Source organism: Chiloscyllium plagiosum, unplaced genomic scaffold (genome assembly GCF_037043375.1).
Source record: "Chiloscyllium plagiosum isolate Xiang-an unplaced genomic scaffold, Cpla_swu_hap1 HiC_scaffold_26, whole genome shotgun sequence".
Classification (NCBI taxonomy): Eukaryota; Metazoa; Chordata; class Chondrichthyes; order Orectolobiformes; family Hemiscylliidae; genus Chiloscyllium; species Chiloscyllium plagiosum.
In genome coordinates, this window is record NW_028270164.1 from 58,542,429 (window position 1) to 58,569,952 (window position 27,524).

At 43.3% G+C, this 27,524-nt stretch overlaps 1 protein-coding gene across 2 annotated transcripts in view; it reads left to right on the forward strand.

The window, feature by feature from the left end:
• LOC122563341 (lysine-specific demethylase 5B-like) overlaps positions 1-27,524 on the forward strand; it is a 232,156-nt gene that overhangs the window by 36,432 nt on the left and 168,200 nt on the right. For both annotated transcript variants that reach the window (XM_043717092.2, XM_043717091.2), the window contains exon 6: positions 14,278-14,374. In XM_043717092.2, the coding sequence (XP_043573027.1) occupies positions 14,278-14,374 (97 nt within the window). The remainder of the gene's footprint in view (positions 1-14,277; positions 14,375-27,524) is intronic.

Genomic DNA, 27,524 nt, shown 5'->3' on the forward strand with positions numbered 1-27,524 from the left:
AGGATAGTAGTGGGAAGTTGCGTGTGGAGGCTGAAGAAATTGGGGAGACACTGAATACTTTTCATCAGTATTCACTCAGGAACAGGACATTGTTGTCAATGTGAATACTGAGTCACAATTAAGTAGAATGAATGGCTTTGAGGTATGTAGAGAAGAGGTGTTGGAAATTCTGGAAAGGGTGAAAATAGATAGGTCCCCTGGGCCTGATGGCATTTATCTTAGGATTCTCTGGGAAGCAAGGGAGGAGATTGCAGAGCCATTGGCCTTGATTTTTATGTCCTCGTTGTCTACAGGAGTAGTGCCAGAAGATTGGAGGCTAGCAAATGTGGTTCCCTTGTTCAAGAAGGGGAGTAGGGATAACCCTAGTAACTATAGGCCGGTGAGTCTCACTTCTGTTGTGGGCAAAGTCTTAGAGAGAATTGTAAGGGATAGGATTTATGCACATCTGGATAGGAATAATGGGATCAAGGATAGTCAGCATGGTTTTGTGAAGGGCAGGTCGTGCCTCACAAACCTTATTGAATTCTTTGAGAAGGTGACTAAGGAGGTGGACGAGAGGAAAGCAGTAGATGTGGTGTATATGGATTTTAGTAAGGCGTTTGATAAGGTTCCCCATGATAGACTACTGCAAAAAATACGGAGGTATGGCATTGAGGGTGAGTTGGAGGTTTGGATTAGGAGTTGGCTGGCTGGAAGAAGACAGGATAGTAGTTGATGGCAAAGGTTCATCTTGGAGTGCCGTCACTAGCGGTGTTCCGCAAGGATCTGTTTTGGGACCATTGCTGTTTGTCATTTTTATAAATGACCTGGAGGAGGGGTTAGAAGGTTGGGTGAGCAAGTTTGCGGATGATACGAAAGTCGGAGGAGTTGTAGACAGTGAGGAAGGATGTGGTAGGTTACAGCGGGATATAGATAAGCTGCAGAGCTGGGCAGAAAGGTGGCAAATGGAGTTCAATGTAGCTAAGTGTGAGGTGATTCACTTTGGTAAGAGTAACAAAAAGATGGGGTACTGGGCTAATGGTCGGATACTTGGTAGTGTGGATGAGCAGAGGGATCTTGGTGTCCATGTACACAGATCTCTGAAAGTTGCCACCCAGGTAAATAGTGTGGTGAAGAAGGCATATGGCGTACTGGCTTTTATTGGTAGAGGAATTGAGTTCCGGAGTCCTGAGGTCATGTTGCAGTTGTATAAGACTCTGGTGCGGCCACATCTGGAGTATTGTGTGCAGTTTTGGTCGCCATACTATAGGAAGGATGTGGAGGCACTGGAACGGGTGCAGAGGAGGTTTACCAGGATGTTGCCTGGTATGGTAGGAAGATCGTATGAGGAAAGGCTGAGGCACTTGGGGTTGTTTTCATTGGAGAAAAGAAGGTTTAGGGGTGACTTGATAGAGGTGTACAAGATGATTAGGGGTTTAGACAGGGTTGACAGTGAGAATCTTTTTTCCACGTATGGAGTCAGCTATTACAAGGGGGCATAGCTTTAAATTAAGGGGGGGTAGGTATAGGACAGATGTTAGGGGTAGGTTCTTTACTCAGCGAGTCGTGAGTTCATGGAATGCCCTGCCAGTAGCAGTGGTGGACTCTCCCTCTTTATGGGCATTTAAGCGGGCATTGGATAGGCATATGGAGGATAGTGGGCTAGTGTAGGTTAGGTGGGCTTGGATCGGCGCAACATTGAGGGCCGAAGGGCCTGTACTGCGCTTTATTCTTCTATGTTCTATGTTCTAACACTCGAGAAGCTTGACACCATGCAGGATAAAATAGCCTGGTTGATGGGCACCACACCCTCTACTGACACTCCGTAGTAGCAGTGTGTACCATCTGGAAGATGAACTGCAGAAATTCACCCAGGATCCTCGAAGTACCTTCCAAACCAATAACTACTTCCACCTAGAAGGACAAGGGAAGTAGATACATGGAAAAACCACCATTTGCAAGTTCCTGTCCAAGCCCCTCACCATCCTGACTTGAAATTCATCACTGTTCTTCACTATTACTGAGTCAAAGTCCTGGAATTCCCTACCTAATGGCAGTGGGTCAACCCACAGCAGATGGACTCTAGTGGTCCAAGGAAGTGCGCCACTGCCTTCAAGGGCACCTGGGTATGGGCAGTAAATGCTGGCAAGCCAACGATGCCCACATCCCACAATGAAGTCCTGACCCTGATACACCTAACTATAAGGATATTTAGGGAACCACGGATAGTAGGAAAAGGTGGGGGGGGGGGGGGGGGTGGCCTTGTTTTCTAAAGATGCTAGTAACACAATGGAGAAGATGACCCAAGTTTAGGGATACCAAGGTGTGAAATGGTTTGGGTAGAAGTCACTTGTGGGAGTGGTGTACAGCTTCCTAACAGTTGAGGTCACTAGGTGGGGTATAAATTAAGAAATAATGAGAGCTTGCCAGAAAGCCATGATGATGCTAATGGGCAAATTTAATCTATGTCAAAAAGTGTGACACTGGAAAAAGCATAGCAGGTCAGGCAGCATCAAAGGAGCAGGAGAGTTGACGTTTTGGGCATAAGCCCTTCTTGAGTCCTCGCCTCCTAAATTTAATATTTGTATCCACTAAAAGTATCAGAAGGACCACCGTGAGGAGTCCATCAAATATTTTGGAGTTTGTATCTTTAGGATAGCAAGTCTGGAGCTGGAGCTGACCAAAGAGTAGATGCTTGGTGATGACATGGGATTAATTAATGATCTCATAGTGCGGATACCCCTCATAATGTGATTTGAACATTGCATTCAGTCTGAGGGAGAGGGGAGTGGGTCTGGGACTATTTTTAAAATTGTAATTGAGGGGAATTATGAGACCAGGAAAACACAGCCAATTAAAATGAACTTTCAGATTAAGTTGAAAGGTCAAGCGATGCAGTGGCAGACATTTAAGGTGATATTTCATTTTGAAATATACAAAATAAATACGTTCCAACAAGGGATAGACTCATCATTTATGGTTAACTAGAAATATTAAAGTTAGTACCAAACTAAAAGAAAAATGGCACATCATTGTGCAATGACAGGGTATATGTGGAGGTGATGATTCTTGTGGGAGAATTTAGAACAAGGAGTCACTGTTTTAAATATCACGCATTTAAACGTTAAGTTCAAATATTTTAAATCAAAAAGAAATAGTTTGCTTTGGAACTCTGCCCATGGAACGCAGACGCAGAGTTCTTTGAATTTTTTTGAGGTAGCTGTGCTTTTCTTTATAAAAATAAAATATCTCCTGTGATATGGGCATTGATGGCGAGGTCAGTATTTATTGCCCGTTCCTTGGAACACACGTCAACAGTACAATTGCAAGAATGTCATCGGGGGCCACAGCGTTTGCAGTATTCGGTGTCTCCAACCGTTTCTTGATATCGTGTGGAAGGAATCAAATAAGCTGAAGGACCTATTTGATGCCTTCCACACTGGAGGACCAATGGAGGAGACCGATGGATCATTCAGTTGACACTCCTGGTTGAAGTATGTTGCAAAAGCTTCAGCCTTATCTTTAGCACTGATGTGCTGGGGTTTTTCCATCGTTTTGAGGGTGGGGGTATTTGTAATGATGTTGCGTCCAATGAGTTTTTAAATTGTCCACCACCATTCACGACTGCATGTGGCTTACATATGATACACTGGTTGTGGGATTGCTTAGCTCTGTCTAACATTTACTGTTTGGAGGCTTCACTGGATTGACGACTCATTTTTTCAGTTATGCGTGGTTCTGTTCTTGCATGTTCTCTGCACACTCCACTGAACCAGAGTTGATCCCCTGGCTTGATGGTAATGGTTAAATGGGGGTATGCATGAGGTTGGAGTAAGATTCTCCTTCTGTTGGTGGCCCATAGTGCATCATGGTTGTTCAGTATTTAATTACTAGGTCTGTTTGAGTCTGTCCAGTTTAGCACGGTGGAGCTAATTCACAATGTGAAGGTGGGACTTTGTCTCTGCAAGGACTGTGCGTTGGTCACTGTTACTGATTCTGTCAGGGGCAGATAGATCTGCATCTGGCAGATTGGTGAAAATAATGTCAAGTATGTTTTTGTTCCTTCCACCTGCTTCACACTGTCTCGCAGCTATGTCCTTCAGGAGCCAACCAGCTCTAAGTGTAAGCATCTGATGGGCACCTGGAGCCCTCTGAAGATATTCTGCAATAAAGATGGCTTCATTGGAGGCTCACTGATGTTATCTAGTATGGTGACAAAGTCTGAAAACAAACCTTCCAGTTCAGCAAGCAAACTTACATCCATGTTCTATAATGCTTGAATTAATATTTTGAGACATCGGTGAGTTCCAACTTGCTGACCTGAATAGTTGCCCAGAGAAAGGTAGAGGAATTAAAGCCTACAGTAACTTCTTGATGACTATAATGACTGATCCTATTAACGCTAACCTATTCCTTACTTGATGCTCCACACCCCTCAACTGGATGCGCACACCACAGCACTCCCTCCAAAGTTTCAACCTCCCTTTCACCCATTCATAGAATCAGTGCAGAAAGAGGCCATTGGGCCCATGAAGTCTACACCAAACCTTCGAAGAACATCCCACCCAGACTCTATCCACAGCCCTATTGCACATCCATCCAGCCAGCAAATCCCTAGATACTATGGAGCAATTTATTAGCATGGTCAATCCACTTACCTGCATGCCTTTGGACTATGGGAGGAAACTGGAGCACCCAAAGGAAACCCACACAGACAGAGAACATGTAAAATCAACACAGACCATCACCCAAGACCGGAATTGAATCTGAGTTCCTGGCATTGAGAGGTAGCAGTGTTAATGACCAAATTTTTGACCACTTCCATGACTTGTTGATATCACATTGCAGGCTATTCTTGCAACTTCCTGTTATTAAAACCATAACAATTTCAATTACAATTGCATTTGGATAAGGCAGCAGGTTATGTAATTATAGAATTCAAACCTTGCTCATATAGTAAACCCACATTTCTGTCTAGTCCTCAGACAAATCTTCAATTCACTTGAAAGTGATCTGAACCTAAACCTGACAGAAAAATAATGATGGTTGATCTGCACCTTTACCACACAACAAAACCCTCAGGTACACTTATGATAACATGCAATGTCCCTGTTTGACATTGCGTCTTTTGGATTCAGCTTTGTTATAGCTTCGGCCAGTAGAAAATGAGACCTGCCTGGTTGAGTTGTGCTCAGAAGCTGCACTGGATGATTTGCAAAGACTTCAGTGGGCTCATCTTTAATCTGTCCAAGAGTGAGATGTTAGAAAAGCACAGCCGGTCATGCAGCATCCCAGAAGCAGGAGAATTGGCATTTCGTCATAAGCTCTTCATCAGGAATGAATGTATTACTGTCCTGATTCCTCAGTCAGCGCAGACATCATCTTTACTGCTCTACAGGAATCCAAGAGCAGGATTCCGCAAAAACATTTGGTCAAAAAATAGCTCATGCTGAGACTGAATTAAGTTTTGGACTGCCAGCAAGGTGTTCAGGTCCAGGGCATTTCATGATGGTCACTTGAATTTTGAGTTTTCTGTCTCCTTTATAGTGGTGCCACAGACTGTAATATTGTTTGTTTATTTGTCCCTTAATTTTATCATGGAACCTTTTTAACCCTTTATTTAAAATACCTCTTAATGAAATCCAGCACTATGTTGTTAGCTTGCTAAACAAGGAAAAGGGATGTGTATACATTCCGGATGCCAATCTCCAATTGATTAAACATGATTTGGATGAGAATACAGGAGGCCTGGTTAGTAAGTTTGCTGAAGACACCAAAATTGGTAATATGGTGGGCAGTTAAGGAAGTTATCTAAGCATACAACTGGATCTTAATCAACTGGGCCAGTGTGCTGAGGAATGGTAGATGGACTTTAATTCAGATAAATGTGAGTTGCATTTTGATAAGACAAAGCATGGTAGGATTTGTACATTAATGGGAGGGCCCAGGGAGTGGGGTTCTACAGAGATGGAGGGGTGCAGGCCCATTGTAAGTGGTGTCACAGGTGGACAAGGTGGTGAAGAAGTTGTTTGGCATGCTTGTCTTAATCAATCAGAGATTTGAGTACATGAGTTGGGATATCGTATTATAACCGTATAAGACATTGGTAAGGTCACATTTGAAATACTGCATACAAGTCTGATTGCCCTGTTAGAACATAGAAGAATACAGCGCAGTACAGGCCCTTCGGCCCTCGATGTTGCGCCGATCCAAGCCCACCTAACCTACACTAGCCCACTATCCTCCATATGCCTATCCAATGCCCGCTTAAATGCCCATAATAAGGAAGAGTCCACCACTGCTACTGGCAGGGCATTCCATGAACTCACGACTCGCTGAGTAAAGAACCTACCCCTAACATCTGTCCTATACCTACCCCCCCTTAATTTGAAGCTATGCCCCCTTGTAATAGCTGACTCCATACGTGGAAAAAGATTCTCACTGTCGACCCTATCTAAACCCCTAATCATCTTATACACCTCTATCAAGTCACCCCTAAACCTTCTTTTCTCCAATGAAAACAACCCCAAGTGCCTCAGCCTTTCCTCATACGATCTTCCTACCATACCAGGCAACATCCTGGTAAACCTCCTCTGCACCCGTTCCAGTGCCTCCACATCCTTCCTATAGTATGGCGACCAAAACTGCACACAATAATCCAGATGTGGCCGCACCAGAGTCCTATACAACTGCAACATGACCTCAGTACTCCGGAACTCAATTCCTCTACCAATAAAAGCCAGTACGCCATATGCCGCCTTCACCGCACTATTTACCTGGGTGGCAACTTTCAAAGAATTGTGTACATGGACACCAAGATCCCTCTGCTCATCCACACTACCAAGTATCCGACCGTGAGCCCAGTACCCCATCTTTTTATTACACTTACCAAAGTGAATCACCTCACACTTCGCTACATTGAACTCCATTTGCCACCTTTCTGCCCAGTTCTGCAGCTTATCTATATCCCGCTGTAACCTGCCACATCCTTCCTCACTGTCTACAACTCCTCCGACTTTCGTATCATCCGCAAACTTACTCACCCAACCTTCTAACCCCTCCTCCAGGTCATTTATAAAAATGACAAACAGCAATGGTCCCAAAACAGATCCTTGCGGAACACCGCTAGTGACGGCACTCCAAGATGAACATTTGCCATCAACTACTACCCTCTGTCTTCTTCCAGCCAGCCAACTCCTAAACCAAACCTCCAACTCACCCTCAATGCCATACCTCCGTATTTTTTGCAGTAGTCTACCATGGGGAACCTTATCAAACGCCTTACTAAAATCCATATACACCACATCTACTGCTTTCCCCTCGTCCACTTCCTTAGTCACCTTCTCAAAGAATTCAATAAGGTTTGTGAGGCACGACCTGCCCTTCACAAAACCATGCTGACTATCCTTGATCACATTATTCCTATCCAGATGTTCATAAATCCTATCCCTTACAATTCTCTAAGATTTTGCCCACAACAGAAGTGAGACTCACCGGCCTATAGTTACTAGGGTTATCCCTACTCCCCTTCTTGAACAAGGGAACCACATTTGCTAGCCTCCAATCTTCTGGCACTACTCCTGTAGACAACGAGGACATAAAAATCGAGGCCAATGGCTCTGCAATCTCTTCCCTTGCTTCCCAGAGAATCCTAAGATAAATGCCATCAGGCCCAGAGGACGTATCTATTTTCACCCTTTCCAGGATTTCCAACACTTCTTCTCTTCTCTACATACCATTCTACTTAATTGTGACTCAGTACTCCCATTGACAACAATGTCCTGTTCCTGATTGAATACTGACGAAAAGTATTCATTCAGTGTCTCCCCAATCTCTTCAGCATCCACACACAACTTCCCACTACTATCCTTGACTGGACCTATTCCTACCCTAGTCATTCTTTTATTCCTGACATACCTATAGAAAGCCTTAGGGTTTTCCCTAATCCTACCAACTAAGGACCTTTCATGTCCCCTCCTTGCTGCTCTAGCTCTCTGTTCAGGTCCTTCCTGGCTTCCTTATAACTCCCAATTGAACCTTCACGCCTCATCTTTACATAGGCCGCCCTCTTCCATTTAACAAGGGATTCCAATTCCTTATTAAACCACGGCTCCCTCACACGACCCTTTCCTCCCTGCCTGCCGGGCACATACTTATCAAGGACACTCAATAGTTGCTGCTTGAACAAGCTCCACATATCAATTACACCCTTGCCTTGAAGCTTACTTTTCCAGGCCACACATCCTAAGTCATGCCTCCCAGCATCATAATTTCCCTGCCCCCAGCTATAACTCTTGCCCTGTAGTGCACACATATCCCTCTCCATCACTAGAGTAAAGGTCACCGAATTGTGGTCACTGTCCCCAAAGTGCTCACCTACCTCTAATTCTAACACCTGGCCTGGTTCGTTACCCAGAACCAAATCCAGTATGGCCTCACCTCTTGTTGGCCTATCTACATATTGTGTCAGGAAACCCTCCTGCACACATTGGACAAACACTGACCCATTTAACGAACTTGAGCTATCGCTTTCCCAATTAATATCAGGAAAGTTAAAGTCCCCCATAACAACCACCCTATTACTTTCACTCTTCTCTTGAATCATCCTCGCAATCCGTTCTTCTACGTTTCTAGGACTATTAGGAGGCCTGTAAAAAAAACTCCTAACAGGGTGAGCTCACCTTTTCCTATTCCTAACCTCAGCCCAAACTACCTCAGATGGCGAGTCTTCATCCATCGTCCTTTCCACAGCTGTAATACTATCTTTGACAAGCAATGCCACACCTCCCCCTCTTTTACCCCCACCTCTGACCCTACTAAAACATTTAAACCCTGGAACCTGCAACAGCCAATCCTGTCCCTGTTCTACCCATGTCTCCCCCTCCCCCTTAAGGACCGGGAAAACACGATCAGAGACATCACGTACCCTTGCACCTGGGAGGCAACATACCAAACGTGAGTCTCTCACGTTCCCACAAAACCTCCTATCTGTGCCCCGAACAATCGAGTCCCCAATTACTATTGCTCTGCTCTTCTCCACCCTTCCCTTCTGAGTAACGGGGACAGGCTCCGTGCCAGAGGCCTGAGCCCCGTTACTTGCCCCTGGTAAGTCCCCCCCCCCCACAAGTATCCAAAACGGTATACTTGTTCTTGAGGGGAACGGCCGCAGGGGGTCCCTGCACTGGCTGCTTCCTCCCAGTCCCCCTCACTATCACCCATCTATCTGCCATCTTTGGAGTTACTACTTCCCTAAAGCTCCGATCTATGACCCCCTCTGCCTCCCGAATGATCCTAAGTTCATCCAACTGTTGTAGGAAGGATGTTATTAAACTGGAAAGGGTGCAAAAGTGATTTATAAGTGTCACTGAATCTATAAGGAGAGACTGGTTAGGCTGGGATTTTCCTCCGTGCAGAAAGCTGAGCGGTGACCTCATATAAGTTTATAATATCATGAGGGGCATAGATATAGTGAATAGCCAAAGTTTTCTCCCCGTGGTAGAGTAGACCAAAACTAGAGGGCATAGGTTTTAGGTGAGACAGGAAAGATTTAAAGTGGACCTGAGGGGCAACGTTTTCATATGGTGGTTCATGGAACGAGCTGCCAGAAGAAGTGGTAGAGGCGAGTATAGTTACAACATTTTGAAAAACATTTGGGCACTTACATGGAAAGGAAAGCTTTCGAGGGTTATGGGCCAAATACAGGCAAATGGGACTATTTCAGTTTAGGAAACCTGGACAAGTTTGCACAGACAAGTTGAGCCACAGGGCCTGTTTCCATGTGGTATGACAATGACCCTCCTTGCTCATGTGTCTCTACCTCTGGCCCATACCTGCTGTTCTGTACAAGAAATGAGGTACGACTCAGAACTGGTTCTGAATAAGGCTCACTGGACCCAAACCGTTAACTCTGATTCCTCTCCGATGCTGTCAGACCTGCTGAGTTTTTCCAGCAATTCCTGTTTTTTTTTGTTCTCTTCCATTTGCTTGTTGTCCCATTTTGAATCCCATTTGAGTCCTGTAATGTTGTTGATTTGGTCCCTTGATCTGGTCTGGTCCAGATGCATCTCAAAAATTACTTTCTTGTCATTGTGAAATGGCGTTATCCATCTTTTTCAATACCCTTATGTTGTCTTCAAATATTTTTTCCATGTTTCTTTTTAAAAAGGGGTGATTTCTGTCTGTGTACAAAATTTTGAATTTTTGCTTCTTGTAGCCACTTAGCAATGATTTAGTTGACACTGTCACCATCCAGTCAGTCTTTGTCTGTTCAAGTTATAAAAGTACTGCTTAATTCTCCATGACTATCTTTGTATTAAAAGTAGTATCTGAGTGTCTCCTGATTTAAATATAGTTATTTATCCTTGGCATCTTCCTAATTCAGGAATGATATGTGATTCTTGTAAAGATGAACTGGTGCCTAAAGGTAAAATCGTCACAGTTCTCTTAGACTGGAGGGCTGCTGTCTCATTGGATTGAGATGACTGGTGGTTTGACTTGAGGACCACCATGCTTCAGGCAAGTGAAGAGGTGGAGAATGTGATGATGCTATGACTTCAAGAGGTTACTTTTGTCCTGTTTTTTGTGTTTGAGGTTGTAAGACAAAGGTTGTGAGCACTCTACAAAACCACTAGAGTGACAGCTTGGGAGGCCTTGGGTGTTTAACAACCTGAATGGGTGTGGCCAGCTTTCTGGGTGTGATCAGGATTTCTGGGTTTCGGTTTTTCAGTAGCATCAGAAGCGGATGGGGGCCTGACAGAGTTGGAAGATTTAGTAAATGTCTCCTTGTGGCTACTGTCTCTGAATTTTCTCTTGATGGTTTTTTCCCTCCTGGATTGGACAACTGCATGGGAGAATCTGTGTCTAAATTTACCTTTTTGCCAAGGGGTGTGGTTGTGGGATGTATTGGAACAATTAATTAGTAATCGTTACTGTGTATTGACTATTTAGTTAAGTTTTCCAACAGAATTATTGTTCTAAGTTCTTTTTTGTTTTTTATTTAAAGTGTTTAAATAAATTTGTGTTTTTGCTTAACGTCAAATAGCTTGACCAGTTACAGTGCATCTGGAACATGGTACTTTTGCCATTAAATTAAAAAATATTAAGGGCTAGGCTACCTTCTTAAAATACTTTTGAGGGGGTCTGGTCTGGTTCGGTGCATGAGAAGGGGAGTCCTTCATGGTAACCGCAGTTAGTGTGTGGATTGAACCTGTGCCATCACGCTGCATTGCAAACCTGCATCCCAGCCAACATGGCTCTTAACTCTTGACTGTGGCTTAATCCTTGCTGCCTTCTTCATATTGAAGACTACTGGGGAATTCTCCAATACCCAACCTCTCCCAACTTTCCTGAAATCGATACATCTCTCTTTTAAGTTTCAACACCAATCGACTGACTAATTTCTAGATCAGTCAATCTAATTTGATGGTTGTGTTCAGATTTACATATAAAAGTATGCTAAACCACTTTTAATTCCAGTAGTTTCAAAACGGTTAAATGCCAAGCAGAAATTTCTCCACTGTTCGTAGAGATCGAACATATTGCGATGTACAGCATGAAAACAGAGCCTTCTGTCAAACTTGTCCACGCCGAAAAGATATCCTAACCCAATCTAGTCCCACCTGCCAGCACTTGGCCCATATCCCTCTAACCCTTCCTATCCACATACCCATCCAGATGCCTTTTAAATGTTCTAATTGTACCAGCTTTTGCCATTTCCCTGGCAGCTCATTTCATACACTCACCACCCTGTGTGTGAAAAACTTGCCCCTTAGGTCCATTTTATATCTTTCCCCTCTCACCCTAAACCTATGCCCTCTAGTTCTGAACTCCCCCAGCCCAGGGAAAAGACCTTGTCTATTTGTCCTATCCCTACTCCTCATGATTTTATAAACCTCTATAAGGTCACTCCTCAAGTGTCAGATTTCCAGAAAAAAACAGCCTCATCCTATTCAGCCTACCCCCCAGTAGCTCAAATCCTCTAACCCTATTAACATCTTTGTGAATCTTTTCTGGACCCTTTCAAGTTTCACAACATACTTCAGATTAAAAGGAGACCAGAATTGCAAGCAGTATTCCAAAAGTGGCATAACCAATGATCTGAACAGCTGCAATATGACCTCCCAACTCCTATACTCAATGCTCTGATCAATACCAAATGCCACCTTCACTATCCTATTTCCCTGAGTCTCTACTTTCAAGGAACTCCAAGGTCTCTTTTTTTAATCAACTCTCCCTAGGACCTTACCACTTCCCTGGCAGCTATAAGTTCTGCTCTGATTTGCTTTTCCAAAATGCAGCACCTCTCATTTATCTAAATTAAACTCCATCTGCCACTCCTCAGCCCATTGGCCCATCTGCTCAAGATCCCATTGTAATCTGAGGTAAACTTCTTTGCTGTCCACTACATCTCCAATGTTGATGTCATCTGTAAACTTACTAACTATACCTCTTTTATGCTCACATCCAGTGACGAAAAGCAGTGGCTCCAACACTGACCTTTGTGGCACACCATTGGTCACAGGCCTCCAGTCTAAAAAGCAGCCTTCCACCACCACCCTCTGTCTTCTACCTTCAAACCAGTTCTGTATCCAAATGACTAGTTCTCCCTGTATTCCATGAGATCTAACATTGCTAACTAGCCTCCCATGAGGAACCTTGTCAGACACCTTACTGTAGTCCATATAAATCACGACTATCGTACTGCACTGATCAATCCTGTTTTTCACTTCAAATAACTCCCAAGTTCATGAGCACAAAACCTTGCTGACTATCCCTAATCAGTCCTTGCCTTTCCAAATACATGTAATTCCTGTCCCTCAGGATTCCCTCCAACAACTTGCCCACCACCGACGTCAGGCTCACCGGTCTGTAATTCCCTGGCTTTTCCTTGCCTCCTTTTTAAAATAGTGGCCCAACGTTATCCAACCTCAAGTCTTCTGGCACCTCACCTATTGTTGCAGGCATCGATGATACAAATATTTCAAGGGTCCCAGCAATTGCTTCCCACAGAGTTCTGGAGTACACCTGATAAGGTCCTGGGATTTATCCACTTCTTCGTGATTCATGTCATCCAGTACTTTCTCTGCTGTAATATGGGCATTTTTCAAGATGTCACCGTTTATTTCCCCACATTCTGTATCTTCTGTGTCCTCCTCCACAGTAAACACTGATGCAAAATACTTGTTTAGTAGCTTTCCCCAATTCCTGCAGCTCAATACAAAGGCCGCCTTGCTGATCTTTGAGGGGCCCTATTTTCTCCCTAGTTACCCTTTTGTCCTTGATGTATTTGTAAAAACTCTATGGATTCCCCTTAATCCAATCTGCCAAAGCTTTCTCATGTCCCCTTTTTGCCCTCCTGATTTTCTTCTTAGGTGTGCTCCTACTGCCTTTGTATTCTTCTAAGGATTCACTTGATCTCTCCTGTCTATAGCTAACACCTGTTTCCTTCTTTTCTTAACAAGAACATCAATTTCTCTCATCATCCAGCTTTCCCTACACCACCAGTCTTTCCTTTTCATCCTAACAGGAATATACTCTCTCTGGACTCCTGATCTCATTATTGAAGGCTCCCCATTTTCCAGCTGTCCCTTTATCTGCGCACAATTGCCCCCAATCAGCTTTTGAAAGTTCTTGCGTAATACTGTCAAAATTGGCTTTCCTCCAATTTAGAACTTCAACTTTTAGATCTGGTGTATCCTTTTCCAAACTAATAGAATTATAGCCGCTGGCCCTAAAATGCTCCCCCACTGACACCTCAGTCACTTGCCCTGCCTTATTTCCCAAGAGCAGGTCAAGCTTTGCACCTTCTCTAGTAGGTACATCCATGTGCTGAATCAGAAAATATTCTTGTACACACTTAACAAATTCCTCTCCATCTAAGCCATTAATACTATGGCAGTCCCAGTCTATGTTTGGAAAGTTAAAATCCCCTATCTTAACCATCCTGTTGTTCTTATGGATAACTGAAATCTTCTTTTAAAAATTGTTTCCCAATTTCCCGTTCACTCTTAAGGGGTCTATAATACAATCCCAATAAGGTGATCATTCCTTTCTCATTTCCTTGTTCCACACAAATAACTTCCCTGGGATTTCTGGGAATATCTTCCCTCCGTACAGCTGTAATGCTATCTCTTATCAAAAATGCCACCTTCTCTCTTACCCCCCTTTTCTATCCTTAAGCATTTGTATCGTGGAACATTAAACTGCCAGTCCAGTCCATTGCTAAGCCACGTTTCTGTAATTGCTATGATACTCCAGTCCCACGTTCCTAATCATGATCTGAATTATTTTAACTTGTAGGTGGGGTGCGTAAAGACCGAGGCAAGTGAGATTATGGAGGTTCATGCCCATGATTTACGACCAAAAACCAGGAGTGGATCGATGAAATGTGAAAGTGGTATGGATAAATAATCTATTATTATTCTTAATTTCTTTGATCAAAGTCAGATCTTTGGTGATTATTCACTAAGCCATAGCAGAGAGTGCTGTGATTCTCTTTTTAACTTACCGATTTTAGTGAGCTGAGATAGTACCGGAGTCTGTCTCGGCTGGAATGGGAACTAAATAGCCATTTGGCATTTTGGCATTTAATTTGATTTGCACACAAGCTACTGAGTTAACTGACCCCCTGAAATAATCTAATGCTGCTTCTAATATATTTCTATTTTGTTGAATACATTTCAAGCTCTATATAAATTGGAATTTGCCAAAGGCCATTCAAAATATTCCAATTTAGCAAAAGATGTGGTGTAAGTTGATTTTGGATTGCAAATTGTACATCTTTTGTTGTACCTAAATTGCTCAGAGTATAATTTTCTTATGGTCAGGGTTGAGCCTTCATGTTTTCTATCTAATCAGATCTTTTTTTGTATTCTCTTGATAGAATTACTGAGGTTGCAGAGACTGTTTCATGTTAGCTCAATTTAGATTAGATTACATTACAGTGTGGAAACAGGCCCTTCGGCCCAACAAGTCCACACCGACCCGCCGAAGCGCAACCCACCCATACCCCTACATTTACCCCTTACCTAACACTACGGGCATTTCCATTGTGCTAAATCTTTATTGTTCCTATATATTGCTGTGGTTGTGAACTGATTTTTTTTTTCCAACTTCTTGTAAACTAATCATTTATTCATTGTGGGGTTGCTTATGGTGACTAGGCAGTCTGGAGTATATTATAGAAAAGCAGACTGAAGCCATGGAACAGTTTAAAACAACAAGATGAGAATTTTAAAATTGACTTGTTGCAGAAACTGAAGCTGCTGGACAATCAAACATGGAGGATGGGTGAATGAATTCAGTTTGACCTAGGATGTGTACAGCAGTATTATGGATAGGTGGAAGGCTGTCTGAGAGAACATTAGAATAATAGTACTTGCAAGTGGTAAAGACATGGATGAAGATTTCAGAAGATGAGCTGAGGTGCGAGGAGACAAATGTTATTATGGAGGCCTTATTGATGGAGTGAATATGGAAGTCAGAAACTGAGCTTGATGTAACATTTTTAGCCCAGCTTTAGTTTAGATATAGCCCAGTTCGAATTCTGAGAAGGAGCTAGGTAGGGCAGTAATGTAGGTTTTTTTTAAATTCCTAGGGATAGAGGTCAAATCCAATGCAACTAATGGAATGAAACCTGTTGAAGAAAACCTCCATCCAGTTAGAACAAAGAAGAATACAACAGAGGAACAGACCCTGTGCTAACACATTTTGCCCTTCCATCCTAAAACTGTCTTCACTTATAGGATCTGTATCCCTCTGTTCCCTTGCTATTCATGTATTCGTCCAGGTGTTTCTTGAATTCTGCTATTGTTTGCTTTCACCACCACCACCACTTGCAGTGTGTTCCAGGCACTCCCCACCCTGTATGTGATAAACTTGGCTCTCGCATCTCTTTAAACTCACTCAAAGCAAACCCCCCCCACCACTTGTGAGCTCCTTGAACCTGTGTCTTCTAGTAAATGACTCCTCCACCCTGGGGAAAAAGCCCTACACTAACCCCATTCATGCCATTCACAGTCTTTTAAAATTTTTATCAGGTTGCCCTTCAACCTCCTGTGTCCCAGTGAAAACAAACCCAGTCTATTAAATGTTTCTTTACAGATAAAATCCTGCATACTTGGCAACATCCTGCTAAATCTTTACTGGGCCCTCTCCAAGACATTGCCATCGTTCTGATCGTGTGGTGACAAGAACTATATGCAATATTCTAAGTGCTCCTCGGATGCTGCCTGAACTGCTGTGCTTTTCCAGGACCACTCTACTCCAGAATCTGGTTTCCAGCATCTGCAGTCATTGTTTTTACCTAATATTCTTAGTGTGGCTTAACTAAAGTTCTGTAACATGACTTGTTTATCATTATACTTGATGCCCAATTCAATGAAGCTAAGCATGACGTAAGCCTTTTTTTACTACGTTATCTACCTGTGCTGCCACCTTTTTATGATCTTTGGACTTGCACACCCAGATCTGCCTGCATATCAATACTTTTAAGGGTTCTGCCAATTCTATATAATTTCCAGCTGTACTTGACCTTCTAAAATACAAAACCTCGCATTTGTCTAAATTAAACTCCTCCAGCCATTTTTCTGCCCATGCTTCCAAATGATTTTTTGAGGATGTAACTCTGAAGATGGACGAGGGAGATCCAGTAGATGTAGTGTACCTGGACTTTCAGAAAGCTTTTGATAAAGTCCCACATAGGAGGTTAGTGAGCAAAATTAGGGCACATGGTACTGGGGGCAAAGTACTAACTTGGATTGAAAGTTGGTTGGCTGACAGGAAACAAAGAGTAATGATAAACCGCTCCATTTCGGAATGGCAAGCAGTGACCAGTGGGGTACCGCAGGGATCAGTGCTGGTTCTGCAGCTTTTTACAATATGTATTAATGATATAGAAGATGGTATTAGTAATAACATTAGCAAATTTGCTGATGATACTAAGCTGGGTGGCAGGGTGAAATGTGAGGAGGATGTTAGGAGATTACAGGGTGACCTGGACAGGTTAGGTGAATGGTCAGATGCATGGCAGATGCAGTTTAATGTGGATAAATGTGTGGTTATCCACTTTGGTGGCAAGAACAGAAAGGCAGATTACTACCTCAATGGAATCAATTTAGGTAAAGGGACAGTACAAAGAGATCTGGGTGTTCTTGTACAGCAGTCAGTGAAGGTAAGCATGCAGGTACAGCAGGTAGTGAAGAAGGCCAGTAGCATGCTGGTCTTCATAACAAGAGGAATTGAGTATAGAAGCAAAGAGGTTCTTCTGCAGCTATACAGGGCCCTGGTGAGACCACACCTGGAGTACTGCGTGCAGTTCTGGTCTCCAAATTTGAGGAAAGACATTCTGGCTATTGAGGGAGTGCAGCGTTGGTTCACGAGGTCAATTCCTGGAATGGCGGGATAACCTTACGCTGAAAGACTGGAGCGACTTGGCTTGTATACCCTTGAGTTTAGAAGACTGAGAGGGGATCTGATTGAGACATATAAGATTATTAAAGGATTGGACACTCTGGAGGCAGGAAACATGTTTCCGCTGATGGGTGAGTGCCAAACCAAAGGACACCGCTTAAAAATAAGCGGTAGACCATTTAGGACAGAGATGAGGAGAAACCTCTTCACCCAGAGAGTGGTGGCTGTGTGGAATGCTCTGCCCTGGAAGGCAGTAGAGGCCCAGTCTCTGGATTCATTTAAGAAAGAGTTGGATAGAGCTCTCAAGGAGAGTGGAATCAAGGGTTATGGAGATAAGGCAGGAACAGGATACTGATTAAGGATGATCAGCCATGATCATATTGAATGGTGGTGCAGGCTCGAAGAGCAGAATGGCTACTCCTGCACCTATTGTCTATTGATCTACATCCTACTCCATCCTGTGACACTCCTCCTCACTATCTGCAACTCCACCAACCTTTGTATTGTCATAGAGATATACAGCACGGAAACTGACCCCTTGGTCCAGTGCATCTATGCTGACCAAATATCCTAAACTGATCTAGTCCCATTTGCCAGCACTTGGCCTATATCCCTCTAAACCTTTCCCATTCATATAACCATCCAGATGCCTTTTCAATGTTGTAATTGTACCAGCCTCCACCACTTCCTTTGGCAGCTCACTCCAGACACGCACCACTCTGTGAGACCCCCTTAGGTCCCTTTTAAATCTTTCCCCTCACCCTAAACCTATGCCTTCTAGTTCTGGACCCCCATATGCCATGGAAAAGACCTTGTCTATTTACCCTATACATTTCCTTTAATGGGTCCTTTTCAAATTGGCAGGCGTGGGACCCCAGCTATTCACAATATGCATTAATGATTTGGATGAGGGAACAAAATGTGACATCTCTAGGTTTGCAGATGATATAGGATGAACTGTGACGAGGATGCAGAGATCCTTCAGCATGATTTGGATAGGTTGGGTAAGAGATGGCAGATGTAGTATAATTTGGATAAATGAGAGGTTACTCACTTTGGAAGCAAAAAGAAGGCAGATTACTACCTGAATGGCTGGCTGTAAATTGGGAGAGGTCCTTGTGCACTAGTTGCTGAAGGTAAGCGTGCAGGTGCAGCAGGCGGTGAAGAAAGCAAATGGTATGTTGGCCTTCATTTTGAGAGGTTTCGAGTACAGAAGCAGAGATGTGTTGTTGCAGTTATACTGGACCTTGATGAGGCCACGTCTGGAATATTGTATGCAGTTCTTGTCATCTTTTCTGAAGAAGGATATTCTTGCTCTCAAGGGATTGCATCAAATGTTTACCAGGCTGATTCTGTGGATGGTGGGGTTGACCTTTGAGGAGAGATTGACGAGGTTAGGATTGTTTTTGCTGGAGTTCAAACAAATGAGGGGAGGGTCTCATAGAGACTCATAAAATTCTAACAGGACTAGACAGGGGAGATGCAGGGACGATGTTCCTGATGGTGGGTTTGCTCAGAATCCGAGGTCACAGTTGGAGGATGTTCCCGATGGTGGGTGTGTCCAGAACCAGGGGCCACAATCTGAGGATTCAGGATAGACCATTTAGGACAGACATGAGAAGACATTTCTTCACCCTAAGAGTGGTCAGCCTGTGGAATTCATTACCACATGGAGTAGCTGATGCCAAAACATTGAATGTGTTCAAGAGGTAGCTAGCTCTGGCACTTGGGGCAAATGGGATCAAAGGTTATGGGGAAAAAGCAGGTTTATTGAGTTGGACGATCAACTATGATTGTGATGAGCAAATAGCCTCCTTCTCCTATCTTCTGTGTTTGAATGTCCGCAAATGTTTTCCTCAAATAATTTATGTAGACCACAAACAGCAGAGATTGCAGCACTGTGGAACACCACTAGCCATTGCAGCCTTCCATTCTGAAAAGTATTTTGTTCCACTGATCCTCTCTCTTTCCTATGACTAAGCCAGTTCTGTACCCATTTTGTTGACTCACTCCTGATACCATTTGACTTCACCTTTACCATGAGGGACCTTGTCAAAGGCTTTACAGAAGTCCATGTGGGCAACATCAACTGCTTTTCCCTTAGCAATCAATCTTTGTTACCACCTTAAAAACTCAATCAGGTTAGTGAGGCACAACTTTGCCAAACACAGCCATGCTGTCTATTGCTAATAAGTCCATTTGTTTCTAAATGCATATAGATCTTGTCACTGACAATCTTTTTCCATACTTTTCCCTACCACTGCTGTGAAGATCACAGGCCTGATTGCTGGATTACCCTGTTACTGTTCTTAACCATGTGGAAGCATTGACTATTCTCTGATCCTCTGGGACATCATCTGTGGCCAAAGAGGATACAAAGATGTCATTTAGTGGTCCAGCAATTCGTGCCTCAATATTCTGGAATAGATCTTTTTTTTTTTATTAGACATTTTATTCTTTTACAAAATTATAAAAATACAAAAAAAAATCTTGTATTACAAAACGTTAACAGAAAATTGCCTACTACTCTATAGAACACACCAAAACTATCTCAAATAAAAAGGAAAGAAGAAAAAAATTACAAAAGAATCCCTCCTCATTGAGATTCAGTAAGTAACTGTTATTAGCAAATTAGATTAGGTTGACCCACATTGCACTAAACCAACCCAATCCAACCTAGAATGAGTCAGATTAGATAAAATCATCTTAAGTTAGCTTAACTTAAATTGACTTAAAATTAAATTACACTTTTTAAGTTTAAATTTAAATTCAATTCCACCACTTGCTGCAGCCCCACTGAGGCTCCCACCTATGGGAGCATCAGTTGTAAAGATTGACGAGGTTAGGATTGTTATTGCTAGAGTTCAGACAAATGAGCGGGGAATCTCATAAAAACTCATAAAATTCTAACCGGACTAGACAGGGGAGATGCAAGGAGTATTTGTCAAGCTTGCTTCTCCCAGGGCCCCTGGACTGTCAAGACTGGCCTCCGCGGCTATAATAAAGGCCCTGGTCAGCATTACCAACAAGTCCGTATCAATGTAATTTAAAAAGGCCTGCCACGTCTTATAGAATGGTTCTGTTTTCTGGCGCACCACATTTGAGACGATCTTGGGGGATGTGCTCTTGCACCAATCTACACCACCCCATTAGACCCAGGGGTTTTTCTGAGATCTGGTTCATTAGTGTGTTCTTCCTTACACAGTGTATGAGAATGTTAAATAGTCTCTTCCCGTGCTCATCCAACTAGGGCAAATTTGGCAGTCCCAAAAGAAAGGATATCAGATCTGCCTTAACCTCAGTTCCCAGAATCCCCTCCATCTCACTAACTATGGCATCCCAATGTTCATGGATCCTGTAACATGATCATAAATCATGTGTAAGGGTGCCCGTGCTAATTTTACATTTAGGACGTCCTGGAAATGCTCCTTTCTTTAACTTTGCCAATCGTTCTGGAGCCATGTGGCCCCTGTGAAGAATCTTTAACTGCATAGCTTGCGCTTCATTGCAAGTGGGAGAACATGAAGAAAATTTCTATATGTTCTCCCATGTCTCAAACGAAATTTCTTCTCCCAGTCCTGACTCCAGACTCCATAGTCTTTCCATATCCTCCAGGGCGCCCCCTCTCTGTAAATGGTATAGAGTACTAACTGAGAGATTGCCCACACACCGGAGCGCTCTTCCCTCCATATGAGATGTATAGGGCTGATCCAAGAGCATGGTCTTTCGCTGTATGTAGTCCCTAATCTGGAAATAATGCAAACGTCCCGAGTAGGTAGCCCATATTTGTAACTTAATTGGTCAAAGGACATCAGGACCTCTCCCTCAAATAAATCTTCCAAACAGGGGACTCCCTTGACCTCCAATGCCTTGAAGCCAGAGTCCGTTGACCCTGCTTAAATCCTGGGGCTCCAACTAAAGGGATGAATGGTGAGGTCTTGCGTGAATTTCCCTCACCCTACCACATTATTCTCCATGCTTTGACCGTGTTTATGGTAATCTGAATTTTACAATTCTCAGTCGCACATTTCATCCTGTCCATAAACAATAAATTAACAAAGGGTCACCTTACCTGAGAAGCCTCTATGTCAAGCAATAACGACCTCTGATCCTTGTGCACCCTGTCGTCCACCTGTGAGAATAGGATACCTATTTGATATCGCTTTAAATCTGGGAGATTCAAAACCCCACCACAATACCCTGTGGGAGAAGCAACTTAGTAAATTTAATGAGAGGGTGTCTATGACACCATATGAAGGATCCAAGCCATCCATTTAGCCTCTGCAACACCTGTCTGGGCAGCAACAGCAGGAGCATTCTCATAGGATATAGTAGCCAAGAAAGAACATTCATTTTAATTGAGACTATTCAGCCTAACCAAGATATTGGTAACCCCTCCCACCACTGCAGATTCTGACTGAGGGTGTAGGTTTGCTCACTGAGCTGTAGGTTTGATATCCAGACGTTTCATTACCTGGCTAGGTAACATCATCAGTGGCGACCTCCAAGTGAAGCGAAGCTGTTGTCTCCTGCTTTCTATTTCTATCTTTCTCCTGGATGGAGTTCCTGGGGTTTGTGGTGATGTCATATCCTGTTCGTTTGCTGAGGGGTTGATAGATGGCATCTAGATCTATGTGTTTGTTTATGGCGTTGTGGTTGGAGTGCCAGGCCTCTAGGAATTCTCTGGCATGTCTTTGCTTAGCCTGTCCCAGAATAGATGTGTTGTCCCAGTCGAAATGGTGCTTTTCTTCATCCGTGTGTAGGGCTACAAGGGAGGGAGGATCATGTCTTTTTGTGGCTAGCTGGTGTTCGTGTATTCTGGTGGCTAACTTTCTTCCTGTTTGTCCTATGTAGTGTTTGTGGCAGTCCTTGCATGGAATTTTGTAGATGACGTTGGTTTTGTCCATGGGATGTACTGGCTCTTTTAAGTTTGTGAGTTTTTGTTTGAGAGTGTTGGTGGGTTTGTGTGCTACTAGGATTCCTACAACAACAAACACAGATAAAACAACAAATCAAGAATGGACAGACGCGATAGAACGAGCCATAAACACCAAACAACGACAAACACAGATAAAGAAAAATCGGGACCTGAAGAAAAAACTGGACAAACTCAAAAAAAGACAAAACTGATAACACAGGGGCATGGATAAAGAACTTATCAGACACAGAAAAAGCGGTACTAGTCAAAGGATTAAATTTCAATTGCCGATATGCTTGCAAGCAGGAATTCCTAGTGTCATTAGAAACCACATTGAAGGACAACAGTCTGACGGAAGAAACACAGCAAACGATCAGACAGACAATTGCACCTACTCTGAGCAGAAAGAGGGAAGGAAAGAAACTGAACACACAAGAAAAGAAAGCCCTAGAAAACCTCAAAAAAGACAAAAACATCGTTATATTACCTGCAGACAAAGGTCGGCTCACTGTCATCCTGAACAGAAGGGACTAAACGAGAAAGCCAATGCACTACTCGCAGACACCAACACCCACCAACAGATGGCGCTAGACCCGACCCACAACTAGGAAACAAAATTACATATCTCCTAAGAAATTACACAATTCCGGACAATTAAACAGAAAATGAAACCCGACGGGACCAACACCACACGATTCTAAGGACTACCAAAAATCCATAAACCAGGAGCCCCCCTCAGACCTATAGTCTCACTACCTGGAACACCAACTTACAGACTGGCCAAAGAACTACACGCAAGATTGAAGTACCTAGTAGAAGAGTCACAGTACTCCATCCACTTCACCCAGGAATTCCTAAAAATGATCAAAAACACCAAAATAGAAGATGATGAAGCAATGATCTCATTCGACGTAACAGCACTGTTCACTTCCATCAACATCGACCTGGCAAAGGAAACACTTACCACACTTTTAGAAGAGACCATCACACACACACCAACCACCATCAATCACATTACCAACAAAAACATCATGAAGCTAGTGGACCTGTGCCTCACCACCCACTTCACTTTCAACAATATAGTCTACAAACAAACCAACGGCGCACCCATGGGATCTCTGCTATCAGGATTCATAGCAGAAGCAGTAATGCAAAGACTAGAACAAACAGCCCTACCAACCATGAAACCAAAAATCTGGGTCCGCTACGTAGATGACACATTTGTCATCACAAAATGAAACACGATAAAAGAGACATTTAACATCAACAACACCCTCACAGGCATAAAGTTCACCAAGGAGGAAGAAACTGACAACAAACCCGCTTTCCTGGACATCACAGTCGAAGGAAAGGACAACTGAGAACTACAAACCTACGTATACAGAAAACCGACAAAACACTGACCAAATACTTAACTACACCAGCAACCATCCCAAAACACAAACAAAGCTGTATCAGAACACTATTCCAACGAGCCACCACACACTGCAGCACAGACAAACTACGCAAAACAGAGGAGAACCACCTATACAACGTATTCGAGAAGAACGGATACTCAAAAAATACAGTGCGCAGACTTCTCAAGAACAAACCACGACAAGCAGACCAAACACAGCCAGAAACCCTAACCACCTTACCATACATCAAAGAAGTTTCAGAAATGACAGCCAGACTACTAAGACCCCTCTGACTCCTAGTAGCACACAAACCCACCAACACTCTCAAACAAAAACTCACAAACTTAAAAGAGCCAGTACATCCCATGGACAAAACCAACGTCATCTACAAAATTCCATGCAAGGACTGCCACAAACACTACATAGGACAAACAGGAAGAAAGTTAGCCACCAGGATACACGAACACCAGCTAGCCACAAAAAGACACGATCCTCTCTCCTTTGTAGCCCTACACACGGATGAAAAAAGCACCATTTCGATTGGGACAACACATCTATCCTGGGACAGGCTAAGCAAAGACATGCCAAAGAATTCCTAGAGGCCTGGCACTCCAACCACAACGCCATAAACAAGCACATAGATCTAGATGCCATCTATCAACCCCTCAGCAAACGAACAGGATATGACATCACCACAAACCCCAGGAACCCCATCCAGGAGAAAGATCGAAATAGAAAGCAGGAGACAACAGCTTCACTTCACTTGGAGGTCGCCACTGATGATGTTACCTAGCCAGGTAATGAAACGTCTGGATATCAAACCTACAGCTCAGCGAGCAAACCTACACCCTAAATCTCAACCTGAGCTACAAACCTTGCAAAAATTCTGTCTTATCCTATCAAACAATTGCACAAAGCGAGCTATGTACAGCTGATGGAAAAAGGGGGTAATAAAAATGCTCAGATAAAGAAAACCTTTTTGTGACTATCGAAAGGGAAACTGTTCTATCCTCCAGGTCAGGCACTCCCACCAAGCCCCCACAGGCAAAGCTTCTGACTTTGTAAAGTTTGTTCTATATCCCTAGAAGATGCTGAATAGTTTAATTTGTCCGGATTAGCCAAAAATAGGTGAACATCAGCAAAGAGAGTAATTGTGTGCTCCCCTGTTCCTACCTTTTGGAGCCACTATTTCAGGGTCCTTCCAAATGACCTCTGCCAATGGTTCAATTACTAAGGTAAATAATAGTGTTGGGAGAGGGCACCCTTGTTGGCTGCCTTTTCCAATGCTAAACTTATCTGACCTAATGTCATTTGTAAGAACAGCTGCCTTGAGGTCACTATATAGCACTCCCAACCACTTAACAAAATAAGCATATTATGGTCTGTCATAATATGCCGACTCGGCTGCTTTTAGCTGGGCCTTGAGCTCCACTTTCTGCTTTTCCCTGGTTGCTGAATATGAATAATCAAATTCCTTAAGTACCCCTTGGCTGTCTCCCAAAGCACTGATGAATTACTAGCCATACCTGAATTGATGTTCCAGAACGCCCCGAGCTCTCTTTTGAGATACTTTATAAATTTACTATCGTTCAAAAGGAACGGGTCCATGCACCAGTGTCGCATATCTGTTCCATTACCCTTAATCTTGACATCCAAGTGCACTGCACATGGTCTGAGATAGCTCCGTTCACAATCCTGCAAGAAGAAAACCAAATCCAAACAGACCAATGGAGCAAAGAACTTATCAATTCTTGTTTGGCATTTGTGCAGGTTAGAGTAAAAAGTAAAATCCCTACCATTAGGGTGGAGACATCTCCACACATCCACTAGCCCTAATTGCCTGCACAAGTCCACTAGCTGTTTAGATTGCAGGGACATTTCTGAGAGACCCCATGGCATCCTGTCTACCTCTGGGTCCATGCGACTGTTAAAGTCTCCTCCTATGATCTTACGGTGCACCCAAAAGCCATTAATTTAAAAATTGCGTCAATTAAGAATTTATGTTGGTGTGCCAGGGGACAATAGACGTCCAGGATGCCATACGTTTCCCTCTGTATTAAGGCCTTGCGAATGATGAACCGCCCGTATTCAACCTTGATTTGTTCTACTATTTGGAATGGAAGGTTCCTTCATATTAATCTGGCCTTGCCTCTACTTTTGGAGTTGAAAGAGGAAGAATACCCTGCCAAATCCTCTTTACAGCAACTTCAAACATTCCCTGTCAGTTAAGTGTGTTCCTGCAGCAGAGCAATGTCAACTATTTCTTTTCTAAGGTTTAGAGCACTTCTTTCTTTTAATCGGAGAGTGGCTCCCTTTTATATTCCAAGTGCACCATCTAAATGAACCATTAGCCGTGACGGCGCACAGCAGCCCACAGTCCCCCGAGAATAAGAAGCTTATTCATGGCATGCTGCGTGGAAAAAACACAGAACTTATAAGATCTAAAAACTATTTCTACAAATATTACTAGAACTAAAAAAAACTAACCACTACACCTAACTTAACCAAACAAACATAACAACAAACCGCTGTAGATGTTTCCCCTCGCCCACAGGGGACATTCGTCCCAAACCCTACAACCATCCTGGTTCCTTCCAGCTAAGGCCATGCCCCAGACCCAAGCAATACCAAGACCCGAAAACCAATTAATTACACACATGGGAGTTAACAGTGGGTGCTCATTCTGTCCCCTCCATACATCAACCCCATTCATTCTTATAAAAGAAATAACCGCCCCTCACCATTGTCCATAATTGTTTTTAGTTTGTTTTTTTTTTTACCTGACCCGGCCCTGCGCATTGCAATCTGGTAGCCTACTCCCCACACACCTGGCCTGACTCGACCTCCAGCCCCAGGCGCTGCGGGAGTGAGCCAAGTGCTCACGCTCCGGGAGCCGGGCAAATTGTAAGTTTTTTTTTCCTCCAACCTCTACCTATGAGACTGTCAACCTGATCCAACAGGGTCTGAACGTGGTGTTTAGATTCGTCCCTCTGAATTCTCCGCCGTAGTTTCGGATGTGGAGGTCCTTTGTTCGACCGCCTCAACGCGTCAATCCAGTGCTTGGATCTCCTGTTCGTGCTGTTTTAGCATGGCATACAGCTGTTCCAGCACAGTCAATTCTCTCTTGGAGCTTAACAGACTCTGAGATTAGATTCTGTTGGTTCAACAGGTTCAAAGGTGCTGCCGTGGGAGTCGGGACTGGTAGTGGATGCCTCCTGTTTTGTTGGGGAGTGCCTTGCTGGCTGGGATTCTTTGGCTCCCTTTCCTTTATTAGACTTCATCTTCTGAATTTAAAAGGTTCTAAGCACTCTGAATGTTATTTTAACAGACTTATGTCTAGTGAAGGGGGGTAGGGGAGGGGCAATGGAGTGAAAACCCATCTTCCTTGGGTTTTGATGCAGAGCCCCAGCACAGTCGACCTAACAGATCGCCAACATCTTGGATCCTCCTCATCTTCATATTTTTAAGGTACATAACACCTCTTCCATTTTAATAGCAACTTGGCTTAAAAATCTGACACCCACTTCCCTGAGACCATTCTCCACCAATTCCTTCCCTTTGAATGCTGACACAAAATTTGTTTAGGACCAATTTGTAAATTTGACTATAAATCTAAAACATCACACAAAATGCTTAATTTTTAAAAATACTTTTTGGCTATGTGACAGGAAATGAATGGTGTACTTGGGTTTCTCATTTGATATGAGAATGAGATATATCACAGTAAAATTTGGTACTCTAATGTACACTTTGATCTGGAGGTTCATTGGATGTTAACAATAACAAGTGTTCTATTTCTGTTAACATAGCAATACAGCAAA